This window comes from Drepanopeziza brunnea (genome assembly GCF_022702325.1).
Source record: "Drepanopeziza brunnea f. sp. 'multigermtubi' strain 214-2 chromosome Unknown ctg1, whole genome shotgun sequence".
NCBI lineage: Eukaryota > Fungi > Ascomycota > Leotiomycetes > Helotiales > Drepanopezizaceae > Drepanopeziza > Drepanopeziza brunnea.
Window position 1 is genome coordinate 320,296 of NW_027094064.1, and position 18,355 is coordinate 338,650.

An 18,355-nucleotide genomic window follows, 5' to 3' on the forward strand; every position below is an offset into this window, starting at 1 on the left:
ATGTACCTATGTATATATATCCGCCATCGGGACATCATTGGCAAAGCAGACATCTTCTGGGGTTGTGCTTAGGATCGGTTGGTGGGTTTATGCTATGTGTTTACCGGTATTTATGCTGTGTTTGTAGAGTTCGCTAGCGGGGGTTAAGTCGTACTGCTGCTTGTCTTGATGTAGCATCACTGATGTACATAGGCTATGCATGACATGCTCCGTTTTTGGAATGTTCAATGAACTAGGCCCTTTTCTACCGTACTCATAAGAATCGCTCCATTCAATCGCTTCCTACGCTAACGTGTCGTCGTATCCCGTAACCTCGGGTATCAATGCGTTTCTACAGTACATAGCCGTCCCATTCACTTTCCGTCGTCGCCCTTTTTCCTGTACTCCTGTGCTCCCGTGTTCCTCTTTCGTAGATATACACACATACAAGCCCGCCCGCCCCAGAGCACCTGATCAGCTCGACGACCACCGACTAATCGTAACAGCAGTAGTATACACCATCGCCACCAATCCGACGCCCATAAACACTATATCCCCAATCTTCGCCCACTTGCCCTCCGCGATGCCCTTCCAATGTAGGAAAGCGGGGTAGATGTACACCAATGGCACACACGCAAAGCTGCCAATGAGCGCCACAAACTTATCTAGGTTCGTGGCACCCAGGATACTAACCAGCCCACACGCACAGACCAGTGCCGTCCTAAATGCATTTTTCTTCCACTTCGTCCTCGCGTTCTGCTTGCCTGAGCGATGACCGAAGATCGAGCCTTCCAGGATACGCATCGCTGGGAAGAGTTGCACTGGGTCCCCGGCGAGAATGGCGAGGGAGTAGAGGAATTGCACGGCGTTGACGAGCTTGGAGTCCTGCGGAAAATTGGAGATGATTTCGACCGATGTGGCGTCCCCAAATGTCATGTAAGAAAGAGCACCGATGGAGGCGAAGATGATTGTGATGATGAGCATGACGGTGTAGAGAAGGCGCTCGAACTTCTGCGGTTCTTTCATGGAGGACTGGATGGGGAGAATCAGGCCGATGCCTTCGAAGGTGAAAATTGCGGAGCCGACCGTGAGGGTGAAGTCACTCGGGTTGAACATGCGGAGCGTGGGGTTAATGCCGTGGGCGGCGAGGGTGGAGATATCAAAGTAGTAGATGTATCCGAGTCCGAGGAGGATAAAGACATCTGCTAGGAGAGCCGCCCCTCCAAGCTTGGAGATGTTGCGGATGAATGCCAATGGGACTAGGATCAAGAGCTGGAGACCAATGAGGGCTTTGATGCCGAGGGGGGAGGCGCCTTTGACGACGGCTTCGAGGAAGGAAGAGAGATTCTCTGCCGTGAAGATGATACCAGCACACACGAATCCAAGTTGAGACAGCGCAATCGAGGCCAGGGTGATGGACCGCATTCTCTTTCCTCCCACTCGCTCTGCGATTTCACCATATCCTCCTCCGTATTTGGCCCGGCACTTCAGCAATAAGTGGAAGGCCATACACGATACCAGAGATATAATAACCAGTGTAACTGAGGAGAACAACAACCCACCATTCTTGAAGGCTTTTGGCAGGAACAGTACTCCGGTACCAATAAAAGATTTGATCAACAAGAGGAACGTCCTCATCAGATTTGCATCTCCTGGCTTTGTTCCCCTTGTTGTCCGTCGTCTGCCCAGCAGCGGTCTTCTCTCCCCTTCCTCATGTCCGGCCGCGTTTGGTGTTGTTTCCTCCTCATCGTCCTCAATGGCATTCTCGTCGTCGTCGTCGGATTCTGCCAGGTCCTCTCCCGCGAAGTTGCCATACAGGTCGAGGAAGGCAATGAAATTGTTCGTGATGGGAGCCGTGAAGCTGTTTGACCGCCTCAATAGCTGCTGTTGGACATAATGCCGTCTAAAGCCCTGGGGTTGTCTCTGCTCCTCCACGGCTCCATCGGTGCTGCTCACCCTCGGTTCTGGGTGGGAGAAAGTCTGGGATCTCGCCACAGACCCGTGTCTCGCCCTCGCCGTGATCCTGTACAGATCGCGATGCATGTCTCCACCCAGCAGCTTTAAAGAGCTCTCTTGTTCGGGCCCATTGCCGTTCGCGGGCTCATCGTCGAAATGGGCATGATAGGCGGGGTCGAGATGCCTGGATACTATAGCCGCCTCTTCCTCCGTAGTCATCCTCTCGTTCTCGCCGCCGTCGTCTCTGGAATGGAGCGAGCTCGACATTGCGGAGATGGGATTGAGATGATATCGATTAATATCCCTGCCACAACATCAACGTCAACATGGAGTGGAATTGAATGCAGGTGAAGGAATTTGATATTATGTGCGTATTGACTTTGGGTTGTTACTAGTGTTGATGTGCAAGGCGGAGCGAAGGATGAGAGGATGACGCTCTAGAAACTCAGGACTGCATTGAACTGACTAGGGTCGCTGAAAGGTACTTCCGTACCCGAGTCAGAGGGCCCACATATATTAGTAGTACTGTACAGTAGTACCGGTAGTACAGTACCGGTAGTGGATCTGGCTGCTCACCGCCGCACCCCGATGCGGAGGGGGAGGGCAGAATGAAAGCGGTGAGCCATAGCATAACCATAACGTACTTCTTACCTCAAACCTAAAGCGCCAGCCATTGATATCAACACCAAGAATCGAGACCCGATCCCACGAGATATTCCGGTGGCTGGCCGGCATCCAGGTGGCTGCAGGTGAATGCTGGTGACTGCTGGTGACTGCTGGTGACTGCTGGTGACTGGCCCATCTCGCCGGTATTTGGATCCGTGTGTTTCCCCCGATGTTGGATTCATGGTTGTGATCATGAACCAACACGAATCAATGTCATCTCGCGACATTATCTCGGATCTGACTCGGCGCGGGCTTGTAAATATCTTACAGACCAAGTTCAACTTTGGGTCAGAGGGCCCGGCTTCCTGCATATCTTATCTTATCGATATCATATCTCGTATCGCCACCCGCCACTTGCCTTGCCTTGCCTTGACCATCTAGAAGTATCTAGTAGTATCGTCGAGTCGAACTCTACTTTACGTGACTTTTTCATTGGCCTTTCGTTGTTGGTCCTCGCAGTTCCCAGAGCCCAAAGTCCCGTGCGTGAGGTACATATAGCATTCGCATTGAATCAGTCTACTATATGATCCTGCCTTTGTCCTCCTCCTCCTCCTTATCCTCCCTACCAAATATCGCCCTTGCCCGCCCATGTCTCTCGCCCAGCACGTGTCTGCAACTGAAGGAATCGACCGCCAGGATTTCGATCAGCTGACCGCCGTCGAACCGAGCCAACGCCATGTGGTGCGGAAAGTGCTGAGCTTCGATGCATTTCCGCCCTCAACCATCCCCGACCCAGCTCAGCAGCACACTGCCGCTTACAAAGTTTCCACGGCCACGAGAGCCTTTCAAGTGCTCATAACTGTACTTGTCTGTTGGCTGGCGTCGGGGGTTGTGTTTGGCTTCGCGGCTCTGAAGCCGGTTCTGGTAGCCGAAGGCGTTTACCACGAGCTATGCACTCAGGAAGAGCTGGAAGATGGGGTCGAAGTGTGTGTAGATCAGGATATCAGGTGGGTAATAGACCCCAAAGCCCGAGCTTAATTTCATTCCTGAGTCTAAACCCAAACCTCGTGCCAGCAAAACAAATGCTGACTCTTTCAAAAGGCTCAATTTCTTCTTCACCCTGGCATCGATAGCGAGCAATGTCTCGGCCCTGCCAGTCGGAGCAATCCTCGATAGGTATGGGCCTCGAGTCTGCGGGATCCTCGCCAGTATCTTCATGGCGACAGGTACGGTCCTGATGTCCTACGCCTTTGCCATACCGGGATTCGACGGCTACCTGATTGGGAACTTCTTTCTGGCCCTCGGCGGCACATTTGTTTTCGTCCCGTCGTTTCAGATAGCCAACGCTTTCCCCAAGTACTCAGGAACCATCGTAGCTTTGGTCACGGGGAGTTTTGACGCCTCAGCGGCTGTGTTTCTATTCTACCGGATGGTCTATGAGCATACCGGGCGCAGGTTCACTCCGGACCGGTTCTTCCTCTACTACACCATCGTCCCGGTCTTTATATTATTCTCCCAGATTCTGATCCTGCCGGGTCGAGTTTACGACACAGTGCCGGTACTTGAGAAGAAGATGCAACGAGCCAAGGACTACAGCAGAGACATTCACTCCTCCGACGACGAGATCTCAAGCGAGAATGAAATTGACCGGATCCGCAGCGAACGTTCTGGTGAGTACATTCGAATATGGCCAGACCCTCCCCCTGGGAACATTGGGTTCTTGACTTGAATTGGACTCTGACTTTATCCAGGGCGCCGTAAAACCAAGATCCGCAAGCTCAACAAGCTTTTCGGCGATCAATCGGAACGGGATGAGCGGGCAGAACGAGAGCAGGAGCGACTGAAACGAAGTGCTGTCTGGGGCGCGCTCCATGGTTTACCGGCACATCGGCAGATGCTTACCCCGTGGTTTGTTCTGATCACGCTGCTCACTGTCCTGCAAATGCTACGGATGAATTATTTCATCGCCACAATCCGATCGCAGTATCAGTATATGCTTGGTAAGTCGCTCCGCTCTGCATTTCGGCGGAACTCTGACGGCTTTGAAATCGCTAACTAAATTTCGGTCAGATTCCGAAGCCCTGGGGGCCCGGATTAACCATCTATTCGACATCGCCCTTCCTTTGGGCGGCGTAATCTGCACGCCCCTGATCGGTCTTTTCCTGGATAACCTCAGCGTCCCCACTGCTCTCTCGATCATAGTACTGCTGAGCACCGTTATCGGCGCCGCCAATTCCCTCCCCTATCTCTGGGCGGCCTATGTCACGGTCCTGCTCTTTGTGGTTCTGCGGCCACTTTACTACTCTGCAATGTCGTAAGTCACCCTGGGCACTTTCGCATCAGTCCAAGCCAAAGAATCCACATTAACCGAGCCATCTAGTGACTATGCAACGAAGGTCTTTGGTTTCGGCACGTTCGGACAGGTCTATGGTATGATAATTTGCCTATCCGGCCTCGTAAACCTCTCCCAAGTCGGCATCGACACTCTGACGCTAGAACGCTTCCACGGCGACCCGACACCCGTTAACATCGTGCTTGCCGTTTTGGGGCTGCTTGTTGGCTCTATCTTGGTAGGATTTGTTCAGCGGAATGGAATAGTGGATGATGATGGGTATAAGGGCACGGAGCGGGAACCACTGATCCGGGAGGAAGAGGGATACTAGGGTATGGCAAGAATGAATTGATGAATGAATGAATGAATGAAAATATAAATGAATGAAAAAAATGAATGACAAGGGTTTTACAATTGCTAGATTGCTCTCGTGACTCGGGATGTGATGAGTTGCGCCAGGGAACGTGGATTCATACGGTATCGTCTGATGCTGGGATGGATTCTAAATGTGTGTCTGCTATTCTATGCTATCATCTACGACGTGATTCCATCAATCAATCAATCAATCAATCAATCAATCAATCAATCAATCAAATTTCTGTCAAGTGATCATGGACTTCGTTTCCCTTTGGCGCGTGCAGTGTCTACAGTAGGTAGCGAATGAACGGGGGGTTTTTTTTTGCGGGGGTAAGTTGGCAAGCATGCATGCAATGAGAGAGGGAGAGAGGTAGAGAGTGTGTGAGTGAGTTGAGGCATACAAATAGCAAATGCATAAACAGCACACAGATTACCATACACAAGACACCAAAGACAAATACCAAAGACAAACTCTCACCGGGTATGCCGTCGCAATCATTAGGTATCTACCTACCTACCTATATATATGTATAGGTATAGGTATAGGTATAGGTATTATTAGCTAGCTGTCACCGCTGGGATATTCTGTTGGCTGGTTGGTTGGTTAGGTTAGAGCCCTGCTGCAAAAGCTGCTGCAGGGAGGTACTGCCCAGAAGGGAAAGAGTGAGAGCGGGGTGGGACCTCGTCCGCGGTGTTGTATTGAGTACTTGTTAACTTACATATATATATATATATATATATATATATATGAATGAACGGATTTCCAAGATCTAGATCATACTCGGGGTTGGGGTTGGGTGAGGATGGAGATGGAGATGGTATAGTACCGTACCGCATCGCGTCGCGTCGAGATGGATTTTTTTTGGAATTTTTTTTTTTAGGAGACGACGACGACCACCACCACCAGCACCACCAACCACCAACCACAAGGCCCCAAACTCCAGATCCTAATTCGGAAAGGAAAAAAAGAACTTATCACGACGAATCGACTCTGACGACTTACCAGTCACGTCGACACGGGATTCCAATTCCAATTACGACGGCGCCCGCGCACTCTCACATTCTCACGCGGTGGATCTCTGGGGAAAGTAAAAGTCCATTTTCATCATCGTTGTCATCGTGCCATCTACCCTTTCTTTGGCCATGACTGCAAATTCGCGAAGAAAAACAACAAGACCGCAACCGCAAACGACCCAACCCACACCGACTCAGCCCACCGAGTCACTTCATCCGAGTCATCCGAAGAGGAGAAGAGAACAAAAACGCCCTAGTGTACAGAATTGCAAAGAGGTCCGCCGCCCAGTGTGTGATATCCAGTAAGTCAAAGTCGATCCGTGGATCCGTCGTCGAACCGTAAACGCCCCTTTGTGTTTTTTATGTTCCTACCGAAGCCAGACGAGAGAAGAGGGAGAGGAAAGAAGAGGAGAGGAGCCCGCACTGATGCTGATGGCAGAAGTATGTACGTATGCATCCGGAAGAACAGAAGCCAGAGGACGCCCGTCGCAGAAGGAATCGTATGGAGGGAGGATCGCATTGAGACCGAAATCTAAACCGAGACCGAAATCGAGACCGAGACCGAGACCCAAACAGAAGAGTACACCACCAACCAGACCAGACGAGGAGGTGAGGCGCGAGGGAGAGAAAGGCAGCTGGACGCATTGACCACGGACGGAAGAAAAGGTCCACTCCTCCTCCTCAGAAGGAAGGAAGGAGTTTGCGATCAGTAGTACTTTACAGTCGGAACCACCTTGGCGAGCACGACCATGATGGCACCGGCGAGCAGACCCAGGAAGATGGCCTGGCCAGCGATGACCGTCTGCGCGTTCAAGATGCGCGCCTCCTTGACGGGGGTGTCTCGGCCGAAGATCTTGAGGAGGGCGTACCGACGGTTGTACGTCTTGACCCAGCCGCGCTTCCCGGGCTTGTAGTCGCCGTCGAGGAAGACTTCCGGGTTTATACGTTCTCGCTCCTGCTCGTCCGCGGGGGTGTACAGGTCCCAGGGCTCGGCTTGGTAGGTGCCGAGACTGTACAGCACGAGACAGAGGCCGAGGTGGGCAGCGTACACGGCGGCGACGCCGCAGACGACGAGGGGGACTCCAATGAGGCGGTACAGCCAGGAGAGGTGAGACATCGTGACCGCGCCCGCGAAGATGAGGCCGGTGGAGATGAGGAGCCACCCCACCAGCTTGATGATCCGTTGGCGGATCGGACTGCCATCGGGCTTCGAGACTTGAAGGAACCTCGGGTAGCTGTCGTTCCTCAGCACATCGTCAGCAACCTTTTGGGCGCGGTTCATCGCTGATGGGTGGTTGCTACGCTCGAGAGCGTACAGGGTCATCTCTCGATCCAAGTGTGAAAGATTGAGAGCGTGCTCGCCGTTGGTGGCGATGAACTCCGTCATGATCTGGCTCCCCGTCTTCCAAAGGTTCTGGACCGCGACTTGCTGATGTTAGAATGCGCTGAGCGAAAAGGGGTTGGAGAGAATCTTACTTGGAAGCCGGGGGCCGAATAAATGCTCATCGTCCTCGTATGATACGCGATCATAACCTCGGCTTGAAACCGAGGAGCCATTGTCCCTCGTGCCAAAAGAAAATGGGGCAACAGAGTCAATATCGGAACCAGCGGAACCAGGTAGACTGAGTCCGATAACATTCCGGAGACCAAGGTATGCTGGCCTCAAGGAGGTGAGGGGGGTTGGATTGTATATGTTAAAGCTGGTGGTCGGCTGATTCTCGCCAAGGAGAGAATCCGAAGAATCTAACGGAGTGTAGTCTCCATTTCTGAATGGCAGGCCACAGGAAATCTTGATAGATCTTCTTCTTGAACGACTTGTCTCGTAGGCCTTCCTAGCTCGCTGCTCGTCCAGAAAAGTCCATGGTGGACTTAGGGCTGTTCGGTGCTCCCAGCTAACTGCGTCATGCAAGCGCTCATAATGCTGCAATAGGACAATGAAGCGGAAGTTATTGTAGTTGTAGTCGATGTTCTTCAAGAAAGTGACGAAAGAGTTCCTGTTCAGAGGCTTTGAAAGTCAGCAATCACCCGTCCTCGCGGAAGACAACACGCGTCGGAATACTTACTGGGTATGTCGCGCCCTTCATCATGCGATCATAGGTGATATCGGATGGGACTTCGTCGGAAGAAACTGAAATGAACTTGTAGGTCGGTCTGCCCCTACACTTCTTCTTCTGCTTGAGCTTCGATCGTCTTCCCATCTCTTGCTGGAAGTCCACCAAAGCAGCTGCGGAAGGGCTGTATCCCGAACTCCTGAAGAGCAGAATGCGGATCATCATCTCAAACCAGGACATTCTTACATCGGGCTCTCCTTCATCCGTGCCATCCACCAATTCACCGTCTTGTTGACCGGCAGTATTAGCATCGGGGCCTGGATAGGTTTGCATCTCAATCTCTAGTTCATCCTCGTCATCCGGTTCCTTGACATCGGGGCTGAAGGCCTTGATGATATCATTGTAGAATTGCATCTTGACAATGGAGAGATCGATTTGTGTTGCTGTTCTTGTTTCTGTTCTTGTTGTTGTTGTTTGATTACGACCGGAACTTCAAAGTCGAGATCGAAGTGTTTAAAATGTGTGTTGTTGTGGGGCTCGGCTAGACGACGCTAGTCCTCGAGTTCACTTTTCAAAATAAACAACCTCAATTGATATACAGCGTGGGGCGTTAAAGCGGCCTTCGGAAAAAGGACTCCGATAGCTGCCTGACTTCCTGATATTAAGTCGCATTCTCCAAAACTTGCGATACGGTCAGCAGAGTGGCTTCGTTGCGTGCCTTCTGCTTTTTCACATCGTACGTACACGACCGGCAACCTAACATGTTATAGCCGGTGGAGGCGTTCAGCACAACATATTCCCTTAAATGACAACCACGATCCTCTAGGGTTCTGCATGAGACCATACTCCACACACGTTTGTGTTGCTGAATATGAGATCTTGTACTACTGCTCTGCGCCTAAAGGCCCACGACAGTTGCTGTCAGGGCAATGTAACGGCAGATCTCTCTATTCTCGTGCCATGGATACCGCAAGGCCTCCGCCGCATACCTCGCCAGCAGCTGGGAATGGATAGATGGGCCCTCCTATTTCGCGGACGATGGACCGAGCTTCCTCGAGAAGGCCGAAGACATTAGCGACGATGCACCAACGCCCCAGGCCGCCCGAAGCAAACACGCACCACTTCCTCCCCACTCCGAATCTACCAGAAGGCGAGGTTTCAGGGCCATCGCCCTCTTCTACACGGAGCCGCTTCGATCATACCAGACGTCCTTCCAGATCATCTTCTCCGGCGTGGCTCTGGGGTCTCGGGCGGGAGGCACTGACTCGGAGTCTGTCCTACACGGGAGCTAGAACACCTGACGAGGCAACTACATGCAGACCGTTGCCATTTGAAGATAAAGTCGCTATGTTACGGATGTCTCAGAGGCAATATATATCGCTTTCTCGAGTTCGCCGTCTGTGACGCCTCCGCGGAGCTTTCAGGTGCCAGTGAGGCCTGATAACGGATGCCAGGGCCGATCCGTGTTCATGATCTAGTCCCTCCTTGAGACCCATGTCCTAGCTCATGGATTCGGGCCGCGGTTCTGGTGTGGGGATATTGGTTCTCTATATCTCTCAGGGCCTAGGATGTGGCTAGAGAACGTGGTTTATTCCGAGCAGTCGAGCAGGCATTGTACAGCAACGAGGCACCTTGCTCATCCTGCGTGATGCGTCCCGACTGTCTGGGACGAACGCTCTCTACCAGACACGCCAGCCAGCCAGCCACTCTTCAAGGCTGCTTGCCTGCCTGCTTGGATTGCGGTAGGGCAGGGCGGTCCAATTGCTGTTTACGCCGTCTCTCCGTCTATTCGATGCATCGCTGGTAGCACAACCCGCCGATCATATCCAGATGCCGAACCGGAGAGGTGAATACTGCCAATCAGCTCTTCTCCTCGCCATACCATATGGATGCCCTGAACACCAGCTCAAGCCCAATCTTACACCACAGCAATGATACCAGACCGATCGAGATTATATGTGCACCTCCAGCCGTGACGTTTCCCTTCTCGAAGCCCTCAGATCGGAGACAACAGACCCAGACAAGCCCGGGGCATGAGGGCTATGATCCACTGGCTCGTCACCTGGTAAACGCATGGCTTAACGGCAGCACAACATACATATAAAATACATCATCCTACATCGAGATTCGTGCGGACGGCCCGGATATGCATATACATGTATGTCTTCAACACTGCCGTTGCTACCTCCTGGCTGATCCAGCCAGCATCCTTCCTCTCGGTAAATTTTGAAGCATGTATCACAGGTGCAAGTAGTATGTCTTTATGTATACCCAGCAACGTGACACAGGTGGCCAGACGGCGACGGCGTGCTTGCTGTGCTTGGTCTCTCGTGATCTATTCACCAATGCTCCTCTAAGATCGCGGCGGTGTTTATATGAATCTCTTCTCGCATTATGGATGGGAGGTGGATCCAGGATTCGATTCGTGGAGGTAGTCCTATAGATCAATTATCATGTACTCATATATTTTTGATATACTGGACTCCGCGTATATCTGGCCAAGGACTCTAGATCCAGGCTCCGGGCCTACTATAATCCGGGACAGCTCAGCTCGGGAGACCCCGCCATTAGCGTGGGACTTGGCAATTCAGGGGTCCACCGCTCATTGATGAATCGACGACATGGCACTACAGATCGACACCACTTAAGTATACCAACTTTACATTTCTCACATCTCTTATTTCGCTCACCTCTATCTCGAACCTACCATCAAATCCTCCTGAATCGAAGATTCTGTAACCACCATCGATATGGCAGAACTCAAGCTCGGCGATTCCCTCCCTACAGACGTCAAGTTCAGCTATATCCCCTATACCCCCGAGAACGCAGACATTACTAGCTGTGGTATGCCGACGACCTACGATGCTAGCAAAGGTTTGCTGCCCTTCACATACTCTCCCTCAAGCTTAATCTCCTTTGCCGCCCGCGAACAAAGAGCTGACCAGAAAACAAAAACAACAGAGTGGGCCAACAAGAAAGTCGTCCTCTTCTCCGTCCCCGGCGCCTTTACGCCTGGGTGCTCTGCAAGGCACCTCCCCGGCTACATTGAGAATTTGTCGGCGCTGAAGGGCAAGGGCGTTGACGTCGTGGCTACCATTGCGTTCAACGATGCTTGGGTCATGAGTGCGTGGGGCAAGGCGAACGGGATTAAGGGGGATGATATTGTATGTGCCCTCCCCTCCCCTCCCCTCCGCTGCTATATATATCGACTGACCTGTTTCTGTAAACAGCTCTTCCTCTCCGATACCAACGCCGAGTTCTCGAAGAAGCTGGGTTGGACTTTGGGCGAGCGTACAGCTCGATATGCGCTGATCATTGAGAATGGCAAGATCACCTATGCGGAGAAGGAGCCTGGCAGTGATGTCTCGGTCTCCAGCGCTGCGGCTGTGCTTGCCAAGCTCTGAATACATGAACATATCTGGGCCATCCTTTTCGGGGGAGGCTTGGGAATCAATGACGCAATGATTCACGACGGCTGATAGAGAAATTGCGATAAAATAGACCACTTCTGATCTTAGAAAGCAAACAGAAGATACACGCTCCACTTTTTACCGGTCTCTGTTCCAGTTTGCAGTCGTTGATCGTGTGTACGTCGTGCAGCCTCTGAAGGTCCGAGGACATTTTCGGAACCCACCAAGTCAAATTTCAACAAAGTCGAGCAAGCGCACCTATATCAAGCAAAATCCGTCCCAGTGGCTATATAAGCCTGGCCGTTCACCCCCCTAGCGTAAATTTTCTCTTCACTCAAGTCAATTGAAATTCATTGCTACTCTAGCCGTATACACCTTCCGCGTCTTTCCCGCACAAGTTGCACTCCCTCACTCTATTCCATAAGTCTTCAATCTGTTCCTCCTTCAAAGTATGCATCTCATCCCCCATAATGGATTGTACATCCCTTCAGAAGTGTCGGTGAGGTCAGTATACTACTGCTGCTGCTGCAGCTGCTGCTACTGCTACCGCTACCCTCCTCCCCTCGTCTGCCTCGTTCATACATTCGTACCTGTCTACCTCCCTGTCCCTTCCTCTTTCCCTACCCTTCCTCGGCCACTCGGCCACAACTGCCAGCTTCCTTCGCTCCGGATTTTTCTCGTCCCGTTACGGAAATGGGGAGATGGAAGTGGGATCGGGGTTGTGGATGTAAAGCCAGCCACCCTACTTTTCGGCTTTGGGGACTTAAGTGAGGGATAGATTCGATACTGATACTGAAACCGAAACAGGTTTTCGGTTCTGAGTTTGCCTGGGCCGCGCTATCCGCGCGCAGATGGGAGGGGTTTTCAATGGGTATGTGTAGTTCTAGTTAGGGCAAGATGACGAAAAAAAAAAAAGGAAAAAAAAAGGAGAAAAAAAGGAAAAAAAAGGGGGGGGGGGGGGGGGGGGGGGGGGAATGGCCTCAGAGGACCTTACGCTATATTGAGTTCGCAAGTAAGTAAGGAAGCAAGTGCAGAGTAGATGATAGCAGATGTTGCGAGGTATACTGTAGTGGAAGGAGAGCAGGGTGCACGAACCTCAATCCTTGGCACTGGTTTCCTACTCGGTACAACCTCAGCCCAATTCTTGGTTCTAGATAATACAAAGTCAAGTCAACCACAACCATATTATCAGACGCTTCCTCCTGCGACCTGGTGTTATCACTAGGTAAGTACTAGCAATAGTAGAGATACGAGAAAGAATCAAAGAAAGGGGGACTGACTAACTGGTTGATTGTTAAGGTGGATTGCGGATTGGATTGGATTGGATTGGATTGGATTGGATTTGGATCGGAAGGGTGGGAGGGGGTGTTTGGAGATTGAGGATGAGGATACCTGGTCATTCTTATATTCCATACCTTTCCTTTCCTTTTTTTTTTTTTTTTTTTTCAGTGAGGAAAAGGGACTGAGATTAACATTGTTGTTAGATAGATGGGTGGGTAGATAGACAAGTGGCTTCTAATAACTCAATCCAGCCCACTACCTCTTTCGTAGCACGATCTATATTCCATCATATCCACAGAGGAAGGAATATACCGAGATCCTCTTCTGATCTCCGATTGATATACCTGGAAAGGGTCGAGAGGTGATGGTGATGGTGATGATGATGACGATGATATACCGGTATATATATACTCAAAATCGCAACCGACAATTGATATTTTACTTCCTCAAAATTTTATAGCGCTGATGGAGCGCTAAGGTCAGGAGGTGATTCCGATGATTGAATGAAGATTAGTATATTCTATCGAGGAAGCTCATCGAGATGAGTAACAGTATACCTCGGAGCTCCAGTGCGCCAAGGGCGCTACTAGGCGAGGTCATCTGATCTGTACCTTAGCTTGGGTGGAACCTGAAGCATGCCAGTTCCGCACAACGAGTTTTGATTTGTTTCCTTCTTTACGTGAATAATATATATACACATGCACTTCTTTTCCATCCTCTGCATAATCAAATCAGTCTCATAACGTAAATATAAAAGAAAACCTGTTATTAAACTCTTCAAATTATCCAAACTGCTCTTTCCAAATTGGGCCAAAAAAAAAAGGAAATGCTCTAATGCCCGGCTTGGCCTAGCCAGCTAACTAACCAACCTACTACTACCAAAACAAACCTACTTGCAAAGGTCTATTAAGCAGCAGCTGCTCTTAGATTCCCATTACGTCATAACGTCAATAATTCACTGCTGCTGCTGCTGGCGAAAAGTGAACTCGTACTCCAGCGGCCGCGCAATGTCACGTGGGCGCTAACTATCTAGCGTCAGCTACCATCAATCAAAACAAAAGCTCCTTCTCTCTCTCTCTCGGCCATCTCAACCACCATAAAACAAGCAAGCGGAACCAACAGCGATGAAGAGAAGCCGCTCATCATCCCCATCGCCGCACGGCGGGGATGGGAAGCGCACTCGTCGCTGCTCCTCGCCCGACCTCGGGTGGGGGGGCAGCGACCCCTTCGCCGGCTTCTTCGCCAACCTTCGGCGACCAGTCACCCCTCCGCCCGCCGCCATCGCGGCACCAGTCCTTTCCGCTCCGGCTGCTCCTGCTGCCCTCCCCCCCTCCATGTGGCTGGGCCCTCGCAGAAGCAGATTTATCCCTCACGCCCCCCCCGCCGCCTATCGGCGCGAGCTGGCCGAGCGGACCGAGAGGGAGAGGGCGGAGAAGGAAGAGAGGGAGAAGTCGGAGGCTGCTGAAGAAGAGGAGAGCGAGGAGGACGAGGATGGGGATGTGGATATGGGTGGGGTGAACGCCCGATATAGGGGCAGGGGGAAGAAGAGGTCGAAGAGGGTGAGGGCGAGGAAAGCGGCTGCGAAAGCGCTGCGGAAGAGGCTGGAGAAGGGGAGGAAGGAGGCCGAGGAGGAAGAGGCGGCTCGGGCCTGGGCGCCAGAGCAGGAGGTGGGTAGGGATGGTGGGGTGGGGGGTTGTTTTGACGAGAGAGGTGGGGATGAGGAGGAGTACGAGGGGGGTGATGAGTACGAGGAGGAGGATTTGTACTCAGCGGATTGTCTGCGGGGGCTGAGATGTTCTTCGTCGATCTAGTTTCGGCAGCTCCAGATTTCGGGACCGATGGCCTTTGTGCTGGACGACCGTTGTTAGCCTGGATGTTTGTTCGCGGTTGGTGAGGCAAGTCAGACTCTACCCCTGCATTTTGTTGTTCTAGCTTTTTGTATGCGATTTGCGGTTGGCAGGAGTGTTGTAGTTCGGAATCTTGAAGGACCGGTGCGCAGAGCTGAAGTGATCAATCAAGCGCCAGTTTTTCGTTCTGCATTTCTGTCCTCGTGAATAATTGGATCCCTTACGCAAATACGAATCAAGTCGAATAGACAGATAACTAGAGTTATCAGCCGGGCCCACTGAATCCAAGGCGGTTCAATGTGCCCTCAAGCCTCAGTCATGTATGTCCAAGTGATCCTTGGCTAGGAAAAAAAAGTTTCCATGTCAGACATTTCAGCCACATGTATTAAAGTTGATTATTAAACGTCAAAAACGATAGGAAAGTAAAGGAGCCTCCAAGTCATTAGAGATCGAAAATGCCGACCATCTGATTGTCGCTTTCCAGCCAGCTATCGTGGTGGATATATACTATCCGAACAGCAAAATGATGATCTCGCTTAATAAAAAAGGGGCAAAAAAAGCACAAAAAAGTAGAAAAAATACAAAATGAAGTTCGAGGGATTGGACCTCTACATCTTCCCTAGATGGGCACCAATTGAATCATTCCAAACCCTTGCGCACTGGGAGGCGAACCATCACCTAACGATTTTGAGTTTGGAACTCTCCGAAGGTACCACGTCAGCATTAACCACCTCAAACATGTTAGGAAGGGGGACAAGTTCTTGGAGCTTGATAGCCTTATTCGGGTGACCTAAATTGTTAGGTTAGACAAGCGTGGTATTGTGAATTGTATACCATTGAAAATTGAGGTTGGGGGTGGTCCGTGCTGGCGCCGGCGAGGTCTGGCCGGACTGGCACCGCGTCGAGTTTGATGGCCTCATACTGCCGGGCAATGAATGCAATTCATTCGCATAGCAACATCCTTCATATCTATAGCATCGCTTTATTTTGGAAAAGGAGAACCATATCGATACCAGCAAATCGCATGCATCACCGCACCGCCCTCACATAGTTGAGCAGCAGGGCAGAAACATTTCTAGACGACTTTCGTTATGTATATATTCTTGTCTTCATGGTGAAGCGTGAAGGAGCAACAGGATGCCGTACTGGAAACCCAGGCTATATGGAAGCTTCACAGCCTCCCACTAGGAACGCATGAGCCGCAACACCCAGTCATCTAGCAAGCATATGTGTGTGTGGAACTGGTAAAAATCACAGCCATAGCTACGGACGATATGAGTCCGGGTCTCGTGGTGAGATCTGGAAATTCCGTATCGATGGTTTTCTGTCCTGACTGTGCTCTACTCATTATGTACCCATCAACTCGCGAATGGTCAGAGGAACAGAGACAACGATCCATGGCATGCAAATTCACAGGCAATTTCACAGAAGAATGCAGCATTGGGGACAGTTTTTGTTGGTAGGAAGTCCTTGGGAAATTATGTCCACCGCCCTCAACAGCCAATAGTGGTGAGCAAGGACAAGTTTCAGGCAAAAAATCAATGGCTGGGATTCGAAATGCAAGCTCGAATATCAGAATTCAAAATAACAATCAAACATATGATGCACGCGCAAATTTTGGAATGTTTTTTCGTTACACACTGGCCACTGGCACAAGCGACGTTTGGCCAACGTTCTGGGACTCAGACGCCATATGCGGGTTCCACATGACCTGAAAGTAGTATTTAAGTTCCCTGGGGATCCCTAGGAAGCAACGGATAGTTGTGGACAGTCTATACTCAATGAATAAGGCATAGGGAGGTAGGATAGACAAATGTCAGATGGAGTGACGTTGGAAAAAGAGTGCATGGCTTGGGCTGAATGGATTCGGCACGGGGTTACTATGTTCCGCTCGAGCAAACTACCTAGGTACATAGTTACCGAGGTGGCGCATCTGCCCAACTGCCCTATTTCTTCTGTTTTCCTAACTGGCATAAAAACATGAGCAACACCTCACGGGCATCTGCTATTGTTGTAAATCTTACAAAATTTATTGTTCAAGGGCCTTACATGACGATGAAAACTTCCCGTGGCCGTCATACAATCCCAACAGATTGACTGACTCGCTCTTTGCGGCAGCCCACTATTCAACTTTCAAAGCACAACTACTCCACGTTAAATTCACATTGATTACTCCGAAATGATCCGGCCTCTTTTTCAAGAATGTGTGCAATAACGAGAAGCCGCAGAGCCCTTGAAGCCGCACCATATTCGCTTCTTCCGGGTCACATGAGATGGCTAGGAGATGGGACGGAACGGAATCCTTAAGTGTTCAGGCTCCTAAGGCTACCTGGGGCGTTTGCTCTGCCTGGAAAATATCAACCTACCTTGATCACTATCGGTTCATTCTTTAGAATTCAGTCAACGGCCGTCTCGGGTTCTAATGTCCCTCTGGCCATGTGATACAATAGACATCACCTCGCCATCAAATGTAGATGGGTAAAGTGGGTAGGTAGTATTGGGTTTCACAAACATCGAGTGAGGGATCACAGTATGCTCCTAACACAATTTACTGTTGGATCTTTCTTGCATTTATCTTTTACTAATCGCTTTCGTTTGGTTTGCTTGACATGTTTTTAGTCTGCTATCCACTGCCATGCTTTCCTGCTATCCATCGCTATGATTTCCTCTTGCTAGCTTTACGAGTAATTGATATAATTAACCACATTCTCATTCACATAAATGATATCGAGCTCGCTTTCTGCTTCAGGTCCAAGTCCCTTATCGTCGTTATACCTGATGTGGATACAACCGTTTAAGACCAGAATGATCGGTACTTAGCACTCATGACTCCACCCAACTTCATCCATATCGCTGAACTGAATTGTCCACTCTCCGTAATCCTTGACCCTTAGGATCGAGACGAGCCAGCCCGGAGGTGGAAGGGGATTCTTGGCGTTGGCCACCTGTCGAGCCTTCTCGCGGGCGGGCCACGCCGCTTCGACGGCAGCCCAGGGTCGTGCCTCGGACTCAGCGAGGTTTGCCAGCGTGCGTCTGCACTTGAGGCAGCTACGGTTCTATAATAACTACACGAGCAGACACCTACCGCCGAAACAATGATTACATAAAGTCTTGACGGGATCTTCGGCGATGTCATCGGCAGATGTCGCACTCTCTATCATCTTCGTCCAGAGAGGAAAGCGGAACGGGGTCGAATGGTAGTGGCAGCTGGGCCTTGATGGTTTGCTCGAGCATCTACTTGTTTACAGCGTACTGCATCGCGACTTTAGCGAGCTAGTATTGGATCCGAAAAAGGGCTGAGACCCTGCGGAAGTTGGGCTTGAGGGGATTTGCCTCCTTTGCTGTGTGTGATCTGATCGGACCGTATAGAGCAACTGAGTGGTTCTAGAACCCACACGTCAGTAGCGAGACCTCTGACTTCCTCCGACTGCTTTGGGTCGAACTCTTCATTGCTAATCTTGAGCAGATTAGTGGGATAGTTGAGGCCCGGGGCATGGGCTGTGTATTCCCGGAGCATGTTGA

At 50.9% G+C, this 18,355-nt stretch overlaps 6 protein-coding genes across 6 annotated transcripts; 3 read left to right on the plus strand and 3 right to left on the minus strand.

The window, feature by feature from the left end:
* Positions 1 to 453: 453 nt before the first annotated feature.
* On the minus strand, positions 454 to 2,202 carry L3040_000050 (uncharacterized protein; the record flags this gene model as incomplete). The annotated part of the gene is made up of 1 exon (XM_007295077.1): positions 454 to 2,202. The coding sequence occupies one exon, from the start codon at positions 2,200 to 2,202 to the stop codon at positions 454 to 456; it is 1,749 nt and encodes a 582-aa protein (XP_007295139.1).
* A 987-nt stretch (positions 2,203 to 3,189) lies between these two features.
* On the plus strand, positions 3,190 to 5,204 carry L3040_000051 (uncharacterized protein; the record flags this gene model as incomplete). The annotated part of the gene is made up of 5 exons (XM_007295078.1): positions 3,190 to 3,548; positions 3,643 to 4,211; positions 4,293 to 4,541; positions 4,612 to 4,855; positions 4,922 to 5,204. The coding sequence occupies 5 exons, from the start codon at positions 3,190 to 3,192 to the stop codon at positions 5,202 to 5,204; spliced, it is 1,704 nt and encodes a 567-aa protein (XP_007295140.1).
* A 1,746-nt stretch (positions 5,205 to 6,950) lies between these two features.
* On the minus strand, positions 6,951 to 8,709 carry L3040_000052 (uncharacterized protein; the record flags this gene model as incomplete). Its single annotated transcript, XM_007295079.1, has 3 exons — positions 6,951 to 7,669; positions 7,721 to 8,249; positions 8,308 to 8,709. 3 exons carry the CDS (start codon positions 8,707 to 8,709, stop codon positions 6,951 to 6,953), a joined length of 1,650 nt encoding a protein of 549 aa, XP_007295141.1.
* A 2,336-nt stretch (positions 8,710 to 11,045) lies between these two features.
* On the plus strand, positions 11,046 to 11,699 carry L3040_000053 (uncharacterized protein; the record flags this gene model as incomplete). The annotated part of the gene is made up of 3 exons (XM_007295080.1): positions 11,046 to 11,169; positions 11,257 to 11,459; positions 11,526 to 11,699. 3 exons carry the CDS (start codon positions 11,046 to 11,048, stop codon positions 11,697 to 11,699), a joined length of 501 nt encoding a protein of 166 aa, XP_007295142.1.
* Positions 11,700 to 14,110: 2,411 nt separating this feature from the next.
* L3040_000054 (uncharacterized protein) lies at positions 14,111 to 14,797 on the plus strand (the record flags this gene model as incomplete). The annotated part of the gene is made up of 1 exon (XM_007295081.1): positions 14,111 to 14,797. The coding sequence occupies one exon, from the start codon at positions 14,111 to 14,113 to the stop codon at positions 14,795 to 14,797; it is 687 nt and encodes a 228-aa protein (XP_007295143.1).
* Positions 14,798 to 17,649: 2,852 nt separating this feature from the next.
* Positions 17,650 to 18,350, minus strand: L3040_000055 (uncharacterized protein; the record flags this gene model as incomplete). Its single annotated transcript, XM_007295082.2, has 2 exons — positions 17,650 to 17,866; positions 18,229 to 18,350. The coding sequence occupies 2 exons, from the start codon at positions 18,348 to 18,350 to the stop codon at positions 17,650 to 17,652; spliced, it is 339 nt and encodes a 112-aa protein (XP_007295144.2).
* Positions 18,351 to 18,355: the final 5 nt, after the last annotated feature.